This window comes from Bos indicus, chromosome 5, assembly GCF_029378745.1.
Source record: "Bos indicus isolate NIAB-ARS_2022 breed Sahiwal x Tharparkar chromosome 5, NIAB-ARS_B.indTharparkar_mat_pri_1.0, whole genome shotgun sequence".
Lineage (NCBI taxonomy): Eukaryota > Metazoa > Chordata > Mammalia > Artiodactyla > Bovidae > Bos > Bos indicus.
The window spans coordinates 29,333,685-29,350,931 of NC_091764.1; the positions used below are offsets into that span (position 1 = coordinate 29,333,685).

The 17,247-nt window shown below is 40.1% G+C and overlaps 1 protein-coding gene across 3 annotated transcripts in view; it reads right to left on the reverse strand.

Annotated features, from left to right (window-relative positions):
* DIP2B (disco interacting protein 2 homolog B) overlaps positions 1–17,247 on the reverse strand; it is a 229,775-nt gene that overhangs the window by 63,103 nt on the left and 149,425 nt on the right. The window contains exons 4-7 of one of the 3 annotated variants that reach the window (XM_019960582.2): positions 13,726–13,851; positions 3,412–3,624; positions 653–805; positions 116–235 (exon numbers count right to left, since the gene is read on the reverse strand). In XM_019960582.2, the coding sequence (XP_019816141.2) occupies positions 116–235; positions 653–805; positions 3,412–3,624; positions 13,726–13,851 (612 nt within the window). Of the gene's footprint in view, positions 1–112; positions 236–652; positions 806–3,411; positions 3,625–13,725; positions 13,852–17,247 lie in introns of all 3 variants that reach the window. The other 2 variants (XM_019960581.2, XM_019960583.2) reach the window with 2 other exon arrangements.

Consider the following 17,247-nt stretch of genomic DNA (forward strand, 5'->3'; position numbering starts at 1 on the left):
AACTCTTCAACCAAAAATGACGCCTTATCCATTCATAAATCCTATAATATCTACATGCAGTAACTGTTTACAAAATTTCTAAGGAATATATGTGGTTTGGTATTATTACCACTACCTTCCACAATTTCTTCAGAATCATCCACAAAAAATTCTTTTAAGGGAGGCCTTTTGGGTCGTTTCAGAGTGTTGAGAAGCTGCTGGATTTTTGTGGATACTCTGCTATTGACAGGAACACCTATAGGGAAAAAAATGGTAAGTTAAAATTAACTGATTTTAGGAATATTTCTCTTTCTCAGTTCTGTTAGGAGCTTTCATTTTTAATGATGTTTGGCCTTTGTTCACAGTCTCATTCTATTTCAGCTGGGTTAAACAGGTACATATACATACAGGATAATTTTTATGACAAGAGTAAAAATATGGTGCTATTATTAATACTGTTCAAAGATTCCATCTAACCTCCCTTTTCTCTCCTAGCATGCTTTTCTTTTTCCATACTTTTTGTTCAGAGTACCTTTGAAAAGAGAGAGCTGAAATGACTTATGTGAGTAGATCACAAGTCCTGCCACTGCTGGACATTAGACACTGCTGTTTATAATTTGAATTTTTTCAGTTTAACTAATATACTGTATTTAACTACCAAACAGCTGCCTACCATCAGCTGTATCCATAAGGCTGGACCTGTTGGATCCTTTGTGCATGCCTTTAACTATCCCCGATGGGGGTAGATCAATATTTGCTGGGCGTATTGAGGAAGATGATGACGAAGAGGTAGTTGTAGTGACATCAGGGGGAGCAGAGAAATTCTCTAAGAGGGGAGAAAACAAAATTTAAAATTATATTATGTTAGCAGTAAGAAGAAGAATCTTTAAGTCTTTTTTTGTTGCTGCTGGCTGTTTTTTAACAAGAGAGAAAACCACTTAAAGGGGCACTAGCTCTAATTTTACTAGCAAGATATAAAGAGAGGAAAAGGTTAAGTCAGGGCATATCAGCTTTCTAACATTATTACTTTTGGGAACTTGAGCTGGCTTAGTAAGATCAAATCACATATCAAATATTTCTCAAACACATTCTTTTCTACACAGAAAGTCTGGTAGAAATCCAATGTTATAAAAATAACCACAATAAAATAAAAATTGCTGGTGACTTCAAAATGAAACCAAAGTCAGTATGATCATTACGGCTACTAATATTCTAGTCTTTGAACATTTCTTCATGTTTATGGTGGTTTATCTGTGTCTCTTCACTCATTGAGGACAGAAACTGTGTCTTGGAAGTGAGTCAGACTGATCAGGTCTCAGATGAAGAAAATCAGGTAAAATCCATTTTTAATTTTTGTAAAACAACCCATATGTAACTTGAATCTACTTGAAAGACAAGGTTCTTCCCTTATTTTAAGCATGATTAAACAGTGCTGCTTTAATCTGCTTCATGTAGGGATTCTTACTATAAAGAAATAATGATATAGTTGGAAGAGAGCCATTGAACAGAGAAGTGTTACCAAAAAATTAGAAGAAGAGAAAGAAAATTAGAGGAAGCAAAACACAGAGTTCACAAGAATAATGAAAAGCCACTCAAAACTATGAACAAGGAAAAAAGCATAATATAAACAATTTCTAAAATTATTTTGGGATTTAGGTTTCCAGGCCCCAAAAGTCTATACTTAATAGCTTAATACTTTTTAAAGCTTTAAATACTTTGCACAAGTATACTGCAGTGTAGTCTTTCTGTAGGATGATGTGGTAACAAAGCACTAAAATAGACATTTTTACCTGACCCAGCAATTCCACTTATAGGAATACATCCTAAGAGGAAATAATCAAACGAATGCACGAAGTTGTGTGTGTGAGGATGCTCATTTCAGTTTTCATACAGCAAAAACCTGGATACTACTTAAATGTCCAAAATAGGGAAATGGCTAAAATAAACTATGGCAGAGCCACAGTGGCATATTTTGAAACCATGAAGACAAAAGTATGATCCTATATTAATGATATAGAAGATTTCTGCTTTAAAAGCAGACATGTCTGCTAATAAAAGCAGGTTCTATTTAGTACCATTTCATTTCTGTAAAAACAAAACCAAAGCCTTACGTTATGCAAACAAAGTCTAGGATCCACATGAAAGTGATAATATTGAAGAGTTCTACATAAGTGGGGCTCTAGCTTATTTTTCCTTTTATCTGTATTTTCAAATTTTTTCCTTTAGAAACATGAAGTATGTATTAACTTCTGTTACAGCAAACATCCAAAAGCCAGTAATGTTGGATAAAATGGTTCCTGTGAGTTCCTGAACTTTTCACAGAGCAGAAGGAATATGAGATGAAGTCAGATAAAATCATCTTGTTAACAAAAATTGAGATAAAGTTAACTGAGTACTAGGAAACTATTTTTCACAAGTGAAACTGCTCTTTTAGACAATGTGGATATAAAACCTGACCCCTCCATGGCTCTGTTGCCGACCGTCCCAACAGGAGAACTGTTGAGTCTACTCATCTGTAGCTGCTTTGGTGGGGATGGGGTGTCAATCAATTAAGAGCACAGGCCAAGCCATCGGCTGCTGGCCCTGACCTTTTAATATGGGCAAGCATGACCTTAAGGTAGCTATTTTCTTTAAAAATTACAGGCTTGAATCAAAAGGTTTCCAAGTTTTTCCTTTTCAGAAATCACTTAATAAACATAAAGTGGTACAGGAAGGTCACTGACAAAAAATTAAGACATCAAAAAGCAAATGGATTGTCAAGAAAAAAGGAATAGTATCACAGACACATGATGTTTATATACATCGCTTCATGCTGTGTGTACCAACTAATTAAGCAAAGGTAGAGACCTGAACTTTATCTGCAGATGTCACAGACGCTTAGAACACACACACACTTAAAGCCAAGTCAAGCAAAAGCACTGACCGACATTCTCAGCCCGCACACTTCTGTTGTAGCAATAGTTCAGCAGCAAGGACAATAAATCCAGTCTTTATGCTACAGACAAAAGAGTCTCACGGATACTGTCTTAATTCCAAATTTTCTCAGGTTTTTTTTTTTGAGAGAGAGACAGTATGTAAGCAACAATCCTGGGAAAAATCTAAGACGTCGTATCTTTGAACACTTTTTCCATGATGGAATATTCTCCAGTACGGATAAAGCATACTAAGACTGGTGTTATATCTTGCAGCTTGAGTATTGCTTATGGAAATATCTATGGCTTCAGGTGGGCAATACTATCGCCAATAAAGCAGACACCTTTCCATCGTTCCAATGTGCTGCTCCTGTTCCCTTCTCTGCCTCATTGTCTGTCATGTTCATTTTGATACTATTTTTTTAGGCTACCCTGAAAAAACCTAACGCAAATCATAAACTATCTCATGGCTACTGGGAGCCAAATGGAACATAATTTCTTGGGGAGATTCAGCTCCTACCTATTCGAGTATTGGCAAATACATCAGCTAGAGACCCACTGGTTCCTTTGACCTCTCCATGGGACAGCGTAGAAGATGCAGATGAAGAAGTGGACGATCCCTGAATTGACCGGTTGATCCAGGACTCAGCGTTCTGTAAGCTCTGTTGCAAGGCAGCAGAGAGCGCAGCTTGGCGTCTCAGAGAGCCCTCATCCTCAGAGGCCGAAGACGTGTCTGTGTGGAATTAGAAAAACAGAAGTTCTCGATCCTGCCTAGAACACAGACCTTCCAGATCTTTCTCAATGAGCACACATTCAACTTTGACAGCAGCAAAACATTTTATGTAAAATTTCTTGCGAATCTCAAGGAAAGACTTATGAACCAAAGTTTGCAAAAATAAAACAGCCAAAATCTAGAGGTTATTTTAAGCTCTTTTTAAAAACCCATTTTTGTACATTTAAACTTCATTCACTGTTTTTGTTGTGGTTGTTGCAGTTGTTTTGTTTTTTTGGTTCTGGCCTTAATCAGTATCTAAATTCTTCTGGCTTATCTCCTTATGTTCAAATAATGCTGAAGTGCTTCTATTATCTTCCTCAGTGTCTTTGTTAGAGAACATTGCGATGGGCTGCTACCCTGATTTTCACAAGTACTTATTAATTAGTGTCTACTTAAAAGGAAATGATCTTGATGGCAAATATAAAAATCTTATTTTGGTAACAACAACTAAAGTGCCAAACAGTGAACTAGATTTTGGGGAACTGACTACTGTGGAATAAGAAACTGCTCAGCCCAGCAGCAGTCATGGTGTTGGTGGGAAAGCTAGCTGGTCACAGGGCAAAGGGGAGCTCTCCAAACAAGACCGGAGAGGCCACAGAGGTACTTCTCTCCTGGTCCCAGAGAACTGTGAAGAATTCACTGGTGCCTGCATTTAGACCAGCTCTGACTCTCTAAATTAGAAAAGTATGCAGAAAAAATAAAAAGAGAAAAGTTCAACCAAATATAGGACAGCTAAGGGAAGCAGAAGTCAGGAATTTATTCCAGCACTCTGAGCATATGCAGCATACATGTTACAGCGGCATTTGGTATGATGTCAGATAAACCCTCCTAAATGATTTTGAGGGTTACAATTTATGGCTCGTGCACTGAATTTCATTCAACTAAAAAAAAATTTAATATTCTATGGTTAGTCCTGCTGAACTCTTTCCTCTAACTCAAGTGAAACTGCAGGTCCATGTTCTACTTCAGTTTAAAGAGCCAGAGAGATAACTAACAGAGCTAGAATACTGCTAGCTCCTGACAACAGAAATTCGAAGAACAAAAGACTAATTTAATCTAGAAGTCAAATTGTGAGGATCTGAAGTAAGAAAGTTAAAATAATGACTATATCCTTTCTTCCTGCTCTCAAACTACCCCTAATTTATTATGTCACATTGAAGGAGATCTGAGGCCCAAGACTTAATATTATTATTTTACAGTGTACTACTTAACTATGTAATATGTGCTGGGAACTATCAGTTCTGGGAGTTTTGAGATGTATGAATTCTTATGAGATAGTAAATGCCCTAAGAAGGCTTACCATCTAGTACAGACGACACACAACTCCTCAGATTATTTCATATTAAAATAATAGATGCCAAGAAATGGGGTGAGCAAAGGGTTTCACAGGAGGAACCCCAATCTCAGTCAGGGACTGAAATACTTCTATGCAAATCATGTGGACTTTGGGGAGGTAAGAGCAAAAAAGAGGCTGGAGAGGTAAACTGTGACCAGACTCCAAAGGGCTAAAGTGATGAGGTTCTTTAGAAAACATTTTTTGCATAATCTTAAAGAAAAATGTTCAACTGTACCTTGGGAGGCAGAGATTTCTGTCTTTGCAAACATGCTTTAAAAAAAGAAAAAGTATCTATGGGAGGAATGGGACAGGTGAATCTGACCCTGAGAATAAAGTATTTTTGGGGTGATACATCACAGGATCCCACAACCTCCACTGTATTCACGGAGTGTCTTTATTGCACCATTTATTTTAATCTGTGTAAGTCTAAAATCAGAATAACTCAATTTTTAAAAGATAGTAAAAAACAGTATTTTCATGATTAGGTTTGTGGAAAATTGGTTTCATTATGTTTCTATTTGGATCAATTATGTAATTAGATATATTGTTTCAATTCAATTACCTCATTTGCCGGCTAGTCCTCCTTAGAGTGTTTAGTGACTATAACTGTGGGGAGGCTTGCTGCCGCTTCTGCTGCTAAGTCGCTTCAGTTGTGTCCGACTCTGTGCGACCCCAAAGACAGTAGCCCACCAGGCTCCCCTGTCCCTGGGATTCTCCAGGCAAGAACACTGGAGTGGGTTGCCATTTCCTTCTCCAAGGCATGAAAATGAAAAGTGAAAGTGAAATCGCTCAGTCGTGTCGGACTCCTAGCGACCTCGTGGACTGCAGCCTACCAGGCTCCTCCGTCCATGGGATTTTCCAGCCAAGAGTACTGGAGGGGGGTGCCATTGCCTTCTCCGTGGGGAGGCTTAGTGCAGTGGAAAAAACATGGCTTTGGCGTCCTTGCATTTGAACTCTGGGGCCACCATTTACAAGCTATGTAGTTGTCCATCTGAGAAGGCTATTTGCTTATTTACCCATTTAATAAATACTTTAAGGACTACACTAGTTGGCAGGAATAAAATAGTAAGCAAGAAGACACAGTACCCACTCTAACAGGATTTAGAGTCTTAAAGAAGTTCAGGGTTGGTGCCCAAGGAAGTGAGACCTCAACCAAGGTGAGAAGGGTTAAGTAGGAATTATTTATGAGAGGCACAGAGGTGGGGACAGAGGGGAGTCAAGTGAGAAACCTGGGAGGCGACAGGAAACAGAGCACATTTGAAGACCTGGAAGAAATGAGGCTAGCGGAAGCACAGGATGCAAAAGTGGCAGTGACCAAAGATGAGGCTGGACAGGTAGACAGCACTGGGCTGCTAAGGGCCACCTCAGTCAGCCGAGGAAACTCACCTCTGCTAACTGCTGTGGGAGAGCCCAAACAAGACAAGTTACAGAAAGCACCAGTGGCGCCAGCATATAACAGGTGGCCAATAAACATCAAGTCCCCCCTCTCCCCTGAAAATCCCACCCTATGTTACCTCACAGGTACAGAACTTCGACTCTGCAAAGTTCTACAGTTTACATGTTAAGATTATATAAAATGTAAGCACCTCTCTAGGACTATATCTTGGGGGGGGTGGGGGTGGAAAAGCTCCTTTACATATTCATACATTTATTTCGTACCTTTTTAAAAAAAGTAACTGTCACCCACAAAACTGTTAGGGATTAGCAGAAAATTGGGCAAGATTAAATTAATATTAACAAAATCATTCTTTTCCCACTGATTCTGCTCCAGTTGAATAGGAACTCACACTCTTATCCATCATAACTAAAGTCCTTGCCAAACCGCTTGTATATGATGAATTTAATAGGTTTACACAACAGGAAAATATTCTGGAAATATAGCTTGCCCTTCAGGTTGTAACTGGTATGACTTAACTGAACTGAACTGAACCGGAAGTCTAAAATCCATTTATAACCAATCAGGAAACATATAATGAGGGGTACGGTGCAAGCTACACAAGTTCCTGGAAAGACAATGCCTGACACTGGGTTCTGACACCCGATATCCAAACTAGGTCCAGATACCAGCTTAGAACAGCAGGTAAGTCAAGATTCACTGAAAGGAAGACCTCACCCTAACAACTGCTACAAAATATGACACATAAACTAGGCCAGGAAATGAGAGCTTCAAAGAACAAGTAAGGGAAACAACCATTAAAACAGTTAGTATACAGTAGTCTGGAGTCCATGAAAAGAAATATCTGTGTGTGTTTGGGGCAGGCGGGGTGGGAAGGGGTGGTATCAGGCAGGAGAGTGTCATGTTCTCTTGCACTGGTGGGTCAGGGGAATGAAAGACTTCCAGAACCTTCAAGACAGGCAAAGTAAGTTTCCACATAGGCAAAGAAAGAGTTTGAAGCTTAGGAAGGAAAAGCTTTAGAGACCCAAGAAGGTGCAGTCTAGGAATAAAAACTTATATGGAAGAGAAGATTAAAAGGTTAGTTCAGAAAGCAGTCTGGACTTACCTTGGGCTACAAATTCTGAAGTGATTAATCTAGCACTAAACTCAATCAGGGTGGATACTGATTGACCAGACGTGGATCAGGAAGATGTTCAGAACTATCTGAGAGATTTTCCAGCATCCCACAGTGACCTGGGTGCACAGAGAGCTGGCTGGGACAGGAAATTACTATGTAATCACTAATCAGCAGAGGCCCATGTGTTGTCTATTAACATCCATATGGGGATACTTATGAGACAGGGGGGCTCACTAGTAATAATTACTCCAGGATCACTCTACCCATAAGGGATTTCAAAACACTGTTTTTCAAGGTATTGTCCCACGTCTACGAAAAAACATTTCACAAAATGAACTAATATTACAATTCATCTTGCAGTGAGAAGACAGGTACTTTTTTTTTAATTTACTGCCTACTTGAAAAGTTAAACCAAATATGCAGCAATTGCTAGAGCTCCAGAATAAAACCAGAAAACATTTACTTGACATGGTAGCTCAGTTGGTAAAGAACCTGCCTGCAATGCAGGAGACCAGGGGTTCAATCCCTGGGTTGGGAAGATCCCCTGGAGAAGGAAATGGCAACCCACTTCAGTCTTCTTGTCTGGAGAATCCCATGGACAGTGGAGCCTACAGTCTATGGGGTCACAAGAGTTAGACACGACTTAGTGACTAAACCATCACCATGGTAGGATGAGAGGCCATATGCCAAGTGGTTTAGAGAACAGGCTTTTAAGGCCAGACTGCTTTGGATTCCAGTCTTAGCTCTGCCATTGATAGGAGTTGGGCAGATCAGTTCTTATGGGTCTTACTTCTACTGTTTTGCTATTGTTCTTTTCTATTTTGGGGTTGTTTGCTCACAAAATCCAGTGGATCTTTATCTGTGGGGATTTTACATCCCTGGACTCATGTATTCTCCCAGAAACCACTTGTGCCCCAGGTTATCATCAGCCTAGGACCACTTTCTAACATTAGATTTAACAAACAGGACACCAGAATTCAATTCTTGTACCTACTGACCAACCACAAATTATTAGAGAAGGTCCCTGCCCTCATTATTCTGAGGCAAAGCAGGCAAGCTTTCTTGAGAAGGTTTTCTTTTGCTGGGAGGTTAATTTTTCATTTAATTTTTTCTAATTGTCCCTTCTGCTAAAGATGTGAACCTCTCTGGAATCTTAATCCCAACTTTCAACCTTACATATGTCTGAGGTTTTATCTTTCCTACCTTTATGGTAATTAAAATTTAGGTCTTTTGTTGATAGTCTCTTCTCCTCCCTAGGACAGTCAAAGTCAGCCCCATCTCACCACACTGATTTTTAGTGATCATTCTCTACCTCTCTCACTTCTGTATGTATTTAAAAGGAAGCTGATTATATTCTACCTAGTACTAAAGAGAAATTTTCTTTTCCCTCTTTCTGAGAGAGAGTTTTCAGGTTGTCTAACTGACCACACAGCTAGAAAAAGATGTTTGAGCAAGTTATTAAGCCTTTTTAAATCTGTTGTCTCATCTGTAAAATCGAACAGAGAATTGTCAAGAAAACAAATTATGAAAAAATGTTAAGCACTCAGCCTTTTGACTAGTACACAGAAGTACTCAAGAAATGGTAGTATGAAATTACATTTATTGGAAAACTTTAAATTTTACAATCACTTATTGAAATAAACTAATTCAATCTGATAGACTGGGTTTTTATTGTGCTTCGGCTTAAAGAATATTGAATACTAAACTTCTAAGTACTTGTGGAGCTCTGCTCATAACTCATATCAATACTAATGAAAGCATGTTATTAAAAGAACCAAAATTTATTAATTATAACATATTTATAGAGGTCTGATTTGCCATCTCGGTTTACTTTGTGATTCTGAATAAAATTAGAATATCTACGGGAACTCTCCAAGTTAGTAACTGACTAATAATGTATTTTAGCCTATAAGCTCTCCGAAGGCAACAGCTGTTCAATTTATTTGGAATAATACCCATTCCAGGACCATGCATATACGAGTATCTATTTGGCAACCCACTCCAGTGTTCTTGCCTGGAGAATCCCAGGACAGCGGAGCCTGGTGGGCTCCCGTCTATGGGGTCGCACAGAGTCGGACATGACTGAAGCGACTTAGCAGAAGCATTAAGCAAAAAAGAACTTTCCAAGAGTAAAAAACAAAATCAAGCAACGAGTCTGACACATAATTGCTGAATCCTAGGACAAATCACTTAGTGACTGTAAGCTTGTCTGTTTCCTCATCTCTAAAGAAATCCAGACTTCCCACTTTACAGAGTAGTTGGTTAAGCAGAACAACTGAGGCAGGGCAGCCACTGGTATACGAAAGTCCTCTGCATCCTGTAATTCCATATAGCATCATCAAAGTTTGCTAAAACTGTAACAATATTCCAGTCTGTTCGTGGGCATTGTTTTCATATATAGAAATACAGAGAGGTAAATGTCTCTGTGTCTGGCCCTGTGAATTACTACTACAGTCCCTTTCAAGCAGAGTCCTGTATAAGAGAAACTCAGGGAGACCCCTAAATTTTAAGCTTCATTCTATGCAAGCCAGTCAAAACAGCTTACTGTGCTTTGGGGTCATTATGTGGTCTATTTGTTCATCTGAGCACCCTCAAAATGCAGTGCAGGGTAGGCCCACATGGGTGCAGAAAAAGCTTAGAGACAAAAAATATATGCTGTAGTTTTGGCATTCTATTTATCTGTATGAATGAGTAATAGCATTACACAAAGAAGCCCTACAAAGAAAGAGCTGAGGTAATTGCCTCATGACATTAGTAAATGATTTCAGCACATAAAGGGAACTGGATGGCAGTAATTCAAAGTCTAAAAGACTATGAAAAAGGCCACAGGCACTAAAAGAACCACAGGCTGCTACCAACTTGGAGAATTTAGATTTTCCAATCCACAAGATAGAAATCAGTGCATGTATCAATAAGCAGGTTTTAGGGTGAATGACATTTTATTATTTGAGAAAGCTTTATGAACAAAAGACAAATCAGCTCTCATGCCAAGTGTTTAGCGTATTTATCAGATTATATGATTATGAACGGAACCAAGATTTATGACATAGTTCACTCCCAGACTCTTTTTGTTAAATACTCCAAAATCAGCTCTAGATTTTCATCACTTCAGTGACTCCCACAGTTGTACGCTGGTTGCGTCTCTAAGAAGCCGACTGGCCAGTGCGCTTTAGCAGGTATCCCAGACAGTAGGTTCACCTGGCACAGCATGGGCAGAGGAAGGGCCCTGAGCAGAAAACACGTTCTGTGACGTTTTGCGGTGTGGCCTCTCAGTGCACAAAGGACAATGTAACTATAATACCGTGAAATCTGAGGTTAGTCTTGCCCTGCAAGAGTGGCACGATTTTTCTAGAAAGAAAATAGTAGCAATGTCACTTTCATAGCTGCCTAGAACCTGTTTTTTTTTTTTTTTTTTTAAATCAGCCCATGCTGCTGCTACTGCTGCTGCTGCTACTGTTGCTAAGTCGCTTCAGTCATGTCCGACTCTGTGCGACCCCATAGACGGCAGCCCACCAGGCTCCCCCGTCCCTGGGATTCTCCAGGCAAGAACACTGGAGTGGGTTGCCATTTCCTTCTCCAATGCATGAAAGTGAAAAGTGAAAGTGAAGTCGCTCAGTCGTGCCCGACTCTTAGCGACCCCATGGACTACAGCCTACCAGGCTCCTCCATCCATGGGATTTTCCAGGCAAGAGTACTGGAGTGTGTGCCATTGCCTTCTCCAAAATCAGGCCATAACCATCCATAATTAACATCAATTCTCCTCTTCCTCTTGACCCCTTGAGCAGAGCTTCAGCATTTCTTCTAAACTTTAATGTTTTGGGGCTAGTAAAAAGGCAAGATAAAACCTACCTGCCTTCCCTGGGTTAGGCTGTAACAGGTTCTGGGAGACAGTGATAAAAGGGTTAAGGTTCAATGGCCAAGTCTCTAACTGGTGGCTCTCAGATGCTTGGAGAGAATGGAATCCATATCCAAGCAAGAATACCAGAGTGGGTAGCAATTCCCTTCTCCAGGGGATCTTCCCGACCCAGAGATAGAACCCAAGTCTCCTGCATTGCAGGCGGACTCTTTACCACCTGAGCCACCAGGGAAGCCCTTATTTTAACTTGGGAAGAACAAATTTCATCCCCCCAGTGGAAAGGTCCCAAGAGAAGCCTTATGATACAGTCCCTCCACAGCCCCTCACACTGGAGCACAGGATGGTTCCAGGCATGCATGTTGTAGAACGACAGCATCAAGTACATCAAGGTTCAGCTCTCTGTGGGGGCCAAGTGAGAAACCGCTACGTGGGGTGCTCTCAGTGCTCAAGTTGGGAGAGAATCCCTCTTCTATTTGACAACACTGATGTCTCTAACAGCGGATCAACATCTCTCACATACCATTCAGAGTTCCCGGAACAGGACATAAATAGATAGGAAACCTTAATACTCTGCTCTGCTGAATAAAGGTCTTAAGAGAGAGGACTGAATCTTTACAATCATGAAATTATTAAAACTACCAGGTAATCAAGAAAATGATGTCACATCTTTAAGGCTGCAGACAGAGTAGAACATTCATGTTTAGAAATACAGAAGCCTGTACCAAATTCCACAGGACTATGGTCTTGTTCAGCAATGAACAGCCTCGATTTAGAGTTGGTGAATTCCCCTCAGGCAGTGACTTTGGAAGGGGACAGAAAAGGTTTCCATTCCGTCTGCGCATGCTCAAAATCCTTTGCTCCACTCTCCCATTTCACCCGTGGCCATGGGAGCAGACTACTTCACAGCTGCATTTCTTTAGCACAGTTCTGGGGAAGACTGGTTCTAAGGACTTGGGAGTCTGCACTGCTCCCTACCCTTTGCCATTTACTACAATGGCAAACCCTCAGCCACTCTGCGCCAGAATGTGCCATCAAGGAATAGCTGTGAGACTGAGAGCCCCCTTTGTCCACGAGGACCCGGCTGGTGCTGTACTAATGCGACAGGGAAGTCATCCAAGATTCTGAACGAGCAGGCTGGAAGTATGCACCACTACAGCACAAAATGTCTCATTGTGACGGTCTGCTAGAGGTATCCTGCGTTACATTTTGAGGATCACTTGAAGCCACAGAGCTATTTCTCTTAGGAACATATTGACACCACAGATGTAAAGAAAAAAGCACACACAGTTAATGAGCCCATAGCACGCCTGGATGCTCTGAGAAGTTAGCCAAAACCTAGGAGAAGACTATTAATATAAACCTGGGCCAGGGGCTTAGATCAGTGTGAATAGCTCAACTTGACAGCTGTGAATCAGAGTCGACCACGACAAATGTAACCTTCCTGAGAATCTCCCCCAAAAGACAGGGTAAATCGCTGAGACCAAAACAGTTCAGGAAATGTTTCTCCTGAAAGATTTTATTACCAGGAACATGACAGTGGAGAAACAGACACTATACTGAGGCTTTGAAACAGATGGACTCTTTAGTCTCAGAGGCCTATACATCGAGATTCTGAGACTTCATCTAAATTTTTAAAAACTTTGGGAAAGATTTCAAATGGAAAAGACAACTTAAAGGTGTTCCAGTTGCTCTTCAAATATGAATTTGTGGTGGAGGTGGGGATGGTAAGTCTTCCAAGTTTAGAGGGTGGCGATGGGCCTCTAGGCTTATCTCCTGATCCAATTATAGAAAGTGGATTCTTAAAGAAATAAAAACATATACAAAATATATTCACACACACATAAACACGTATATATGTTTTCTAGATTTATTGTAACTTTGCATGACTGCTCTCTTTCATGACATAAAAACATTTTGTCCAGAGATCACATACTCCTGTGACTGTTGCAGAGACAAAGGATTTGATTTAGGAGTATAAATTTGTTAAAGACATACATATATGACTCTGGGTCATATTCTGGATATCAATAAAGAATAGCTATTTAGTAACATAAGGGTATTTTTTAGACCCTAAGCTTTGGTTTTATTTATGACTACATGAGTTTGGAGGTTAGAGCAAGGAAATTCTGGAATTTCAGAAGAAAATTAAAAAAAAAAAAAAAAAAGCTTTACTCTTAAGGCCTTTTTTGTGTCTTGTTTACAATGCAATAATGAAAACCTGTCACCTTCAGGGTGTACTCATACATTTCTGATGATGAGGAGAGAGTTCTAGCTCCTACCTCAGAAAAGAAAAAGCAGAACTCAAGGAACATCAAAGTAGTCACTGTCAGAGAGAAAGCTTCTGATAAACCTACCAGGTGGTGTGCAGGCATCCGCAGGAGACTGGACAAATGTGGACCGCCTTTTGGTTGGCATGGGCAAAGCCATTTTCTGTTCTTTATGCTTTGCCAGTGCAGCTTGAACTGCTTCTGTGTGGATATCTGAAAGATTAAAAATTTGCATTTATTAGCTCCTGGCTCTCAAAGGGTTTACTTCTTTGAGCTGAACTATCACTGCCTCTGCTGTTAAAAGGGGATATTTAGGTGACTTTTATTTATCATTTGTGTTACAGCAAATAGGAAAAACAGACCAAAGAAGTAGTCAAGGATAATTTACATGAGAGGAAAATGAAGCCCAGAACGATGAGAAGACCGTTTAAGACAGCAGAGAAGACGCTGATGGATAGGGGGCTGGGTGTGGAGTGAGAAGAAGAATCTAACGTGCTTCGGGGCCAGCTGGGAACCCCACCTCTGAACGGAATGCGTGTGATGCAGGTACCCAAAGGACACACTGTGTTCAAGCTCAGGATTTGCTTAACTGCCAGAAAGGAATTGACACTCTTCAATTCTATACCACAGGAGAGAAGGGCTGATTCTGATGTAGAAAATACAAGGGCCAGGGGTACTTGTTTGCCACTCTGCCCACAAAAGAACACAGCTCTTCACTTGAATGTCTAATAACAATCACAAAATTAACATATCCAGAGAAAACTCTTGATTCTCCGCTCCCATGCCAAAACTCAATCTATACTGCTACAAAATAGGATCATATAATACACAGTATTTTGGACTGGGATTTGATTTTTTTAAAAAATATATTTTTATTTATTTGGCTACATCGGGTCTCAGCTGAGGCACGTGGGATCCTCTGGCATGTGAACTCTTAGTTGTGGCATGTGGAATCTAGTTCCCTGACCAGGGATCGAGCCCCACTCCCTGCATAGGGAGTTCGAAGTCTTAGCCACTGGACCACCGGGGAAGTCCCTGTGCTTTGATTTTTAATACCAAAACCTGACAAAGATGCCAAAAAAAAGAAAACTACAGGCCCATATCATTGATGAACATAGATGCAAAAATCCTTAACAAAATTCTAGCAATCAGAATCCAATAACACATTAAAAAGATCATACACCATGACCAAGTGGGCTTTATCCCAGGGATGCAAGGATTCTTCAATATCTGCAAATCAATCAATGTAATACACCATATTAACAAATTGAAAAATAAAAACCATATGATTATCTCAATAGATGCAGAGAAAGCCTTTGACAAAATTCAACATCCATTTATGATAAAGACTCTCCAGAAAGCAGGAATAGAAGGAACATACCTCAACATAATAAAAGCTATATATGACAAACCCACAGCAAACATTATCCTCAATGGTGAAAAATTGAAAGCATTTCCTCTAAAGTCAGGAACAAGACAAGGGTGCCCACTTTCACCATTACTATTCAACATAGTTTTGGAAGTTTTGGCCACAGCAATCAGAGCAGAAAAAGAAATAAAAGGAATCCAAATTGGAAAAGAAGAAGTAAAACTCTCACTATTTGCAGATGACATGATCCTCTACATAGAAAACCCTAAAGACTCCAGCAGAAAATTACTAGAACTAATCAATGATTACAGTAAAGTTGCAGGATATAAAATCAACACACAGAAATCGGCCGTAACGACTGTGGGTGCAGGTATGTCTGGTCGTGGCAAGGGCGGTAAGGGCCTCGGGAAAGGGGGTGCTAAGCGCCACAGCAAGGTTCTTCGTGACAACATCCAGGGCGCCACCAAGCCCGCCATTCGTCGTCTGGCTCGTCGTGGTGGCGTGAAGCGGATCTCCGGTCTCATCTATGAGGAGACCCATGGGGTGCTGAAGGTGTTCCTGGAAAATGTGATTCGGGACGCGGTCACATACACCGAGCACGCCAAGCGCAAAACTGTTACTGCCATGGATGTGGTGTACGCGCTCAAGCGCCAGGGACGTACCCTTTACGGCTTCGGCGGTTAAAGGTGCATTTAATCACCCTACCTTAAAGGCCCTTCTTAGGGCCAAGAGAAAAAAAAAAAAAAGAAAACCCTAAAGACTCCACCAGAAAATTACTAGAACTAATCAATGATTATAGTAAAGTTGCAGGATATAAAATCAACACACAGAAATCCCTTGCATTCCTATACATTAATAATGAGACAACAGAAAGAGAAATTAAGGAAACAATTCCATTCACCATTGCAACGAAAAAAATAAAATACTTAGGAATATATCTACCTAAAGAAACTAAAGACCTATATATAGAAAACTATAAAACACTGGTGAAAGAAATCAAAGAGGACACTAATAGATTGAGAAATATACATACCATGTTCATGGATTGGAAGAATCAATATACTGAAAATGAGTATACTACCCAAAGCAATTTATAGATTCAATGCAATCTCTATCAAGCTACCAACGGTATTCTTCACAGAGCTAGAACAAATAATTTCACAATTTGTATGGAAATACAAAAAACCTCGAATAGCCAAAGCTATCTTGAGAAAGAAGAATGGAACTGGAGGAATCAACCTGCCTGACTTCAGGCTCTACTACAAAGCCACAGTCATCAAGACAGGATGGTACTGGCACAAAGACAGAAATATAGATCAATGGAACAAAATAGAAAGCCCAGAGATAAATCCACACACATATGGACACCTTATCTTTGACAAAAGAGGCAAGAATATACAATGGATTAAAGACAACCTCTTTAACAAGTGGTGCTGGGAAAACTGGTCAACCACTTGTAAAAGAATGAAACTAGAACACTTTCTAACACCATACACAAAAATAAACTCAAAATGGATTAAAGATCTAAACGTAAGACCAGAAACTATAAAACTCCTAGAGGAGAACATAGGCAAAACACTCTCTGACATCCATCACAGCAGGATCCTCTATGACCCACCTCCCAGAATACTGGAAATAAAAGCAAAAATAAACAAATGGGACCTAATTAAACTTAAAAGCTTCTGCACATCAAAGGAAACTATAAGCAAGGTGAAAAGACAGCCTTCAGAATGGGAGAAAATAATAGCAAATGAAGCAACTGACAAACAACTAATCTCAAAAATATACAAGCAACTCCTACAGCTCATTTCCAGAAAAATAAATGACCCAATCAAAAAATGGGCCAAAGAACTAAACAGACATTTCTCCAAAGAAGACATACAGATGGCTAACAAACACATGAAAAGATGCTCAACATCACTCATTATCAGAGAAATGTAAATCAAAACCACTATGAGGTACCATTTCACGCCAGTCAGAATGGCTGCGATCCAAAAGTCTACAAGCAATAAATGCTGGAGAGGGTGTGGAGAAAAGGGAACCCTCTTACACTGTTGGTGGGAATGCAAACTAGTACAGCCACTATGGAGAACAGTGTGGAGAGTCCTTAAAAAACTGGAAACAGAACTGCCTTATGATCCAGCAATCCCACTGCTGGGCATACGCACTGAGGAAACCAGAATTGAAAGAGACACATGTACCCCAATGTTCACTGCAGCACTGTTTATAATAGCCAGGAC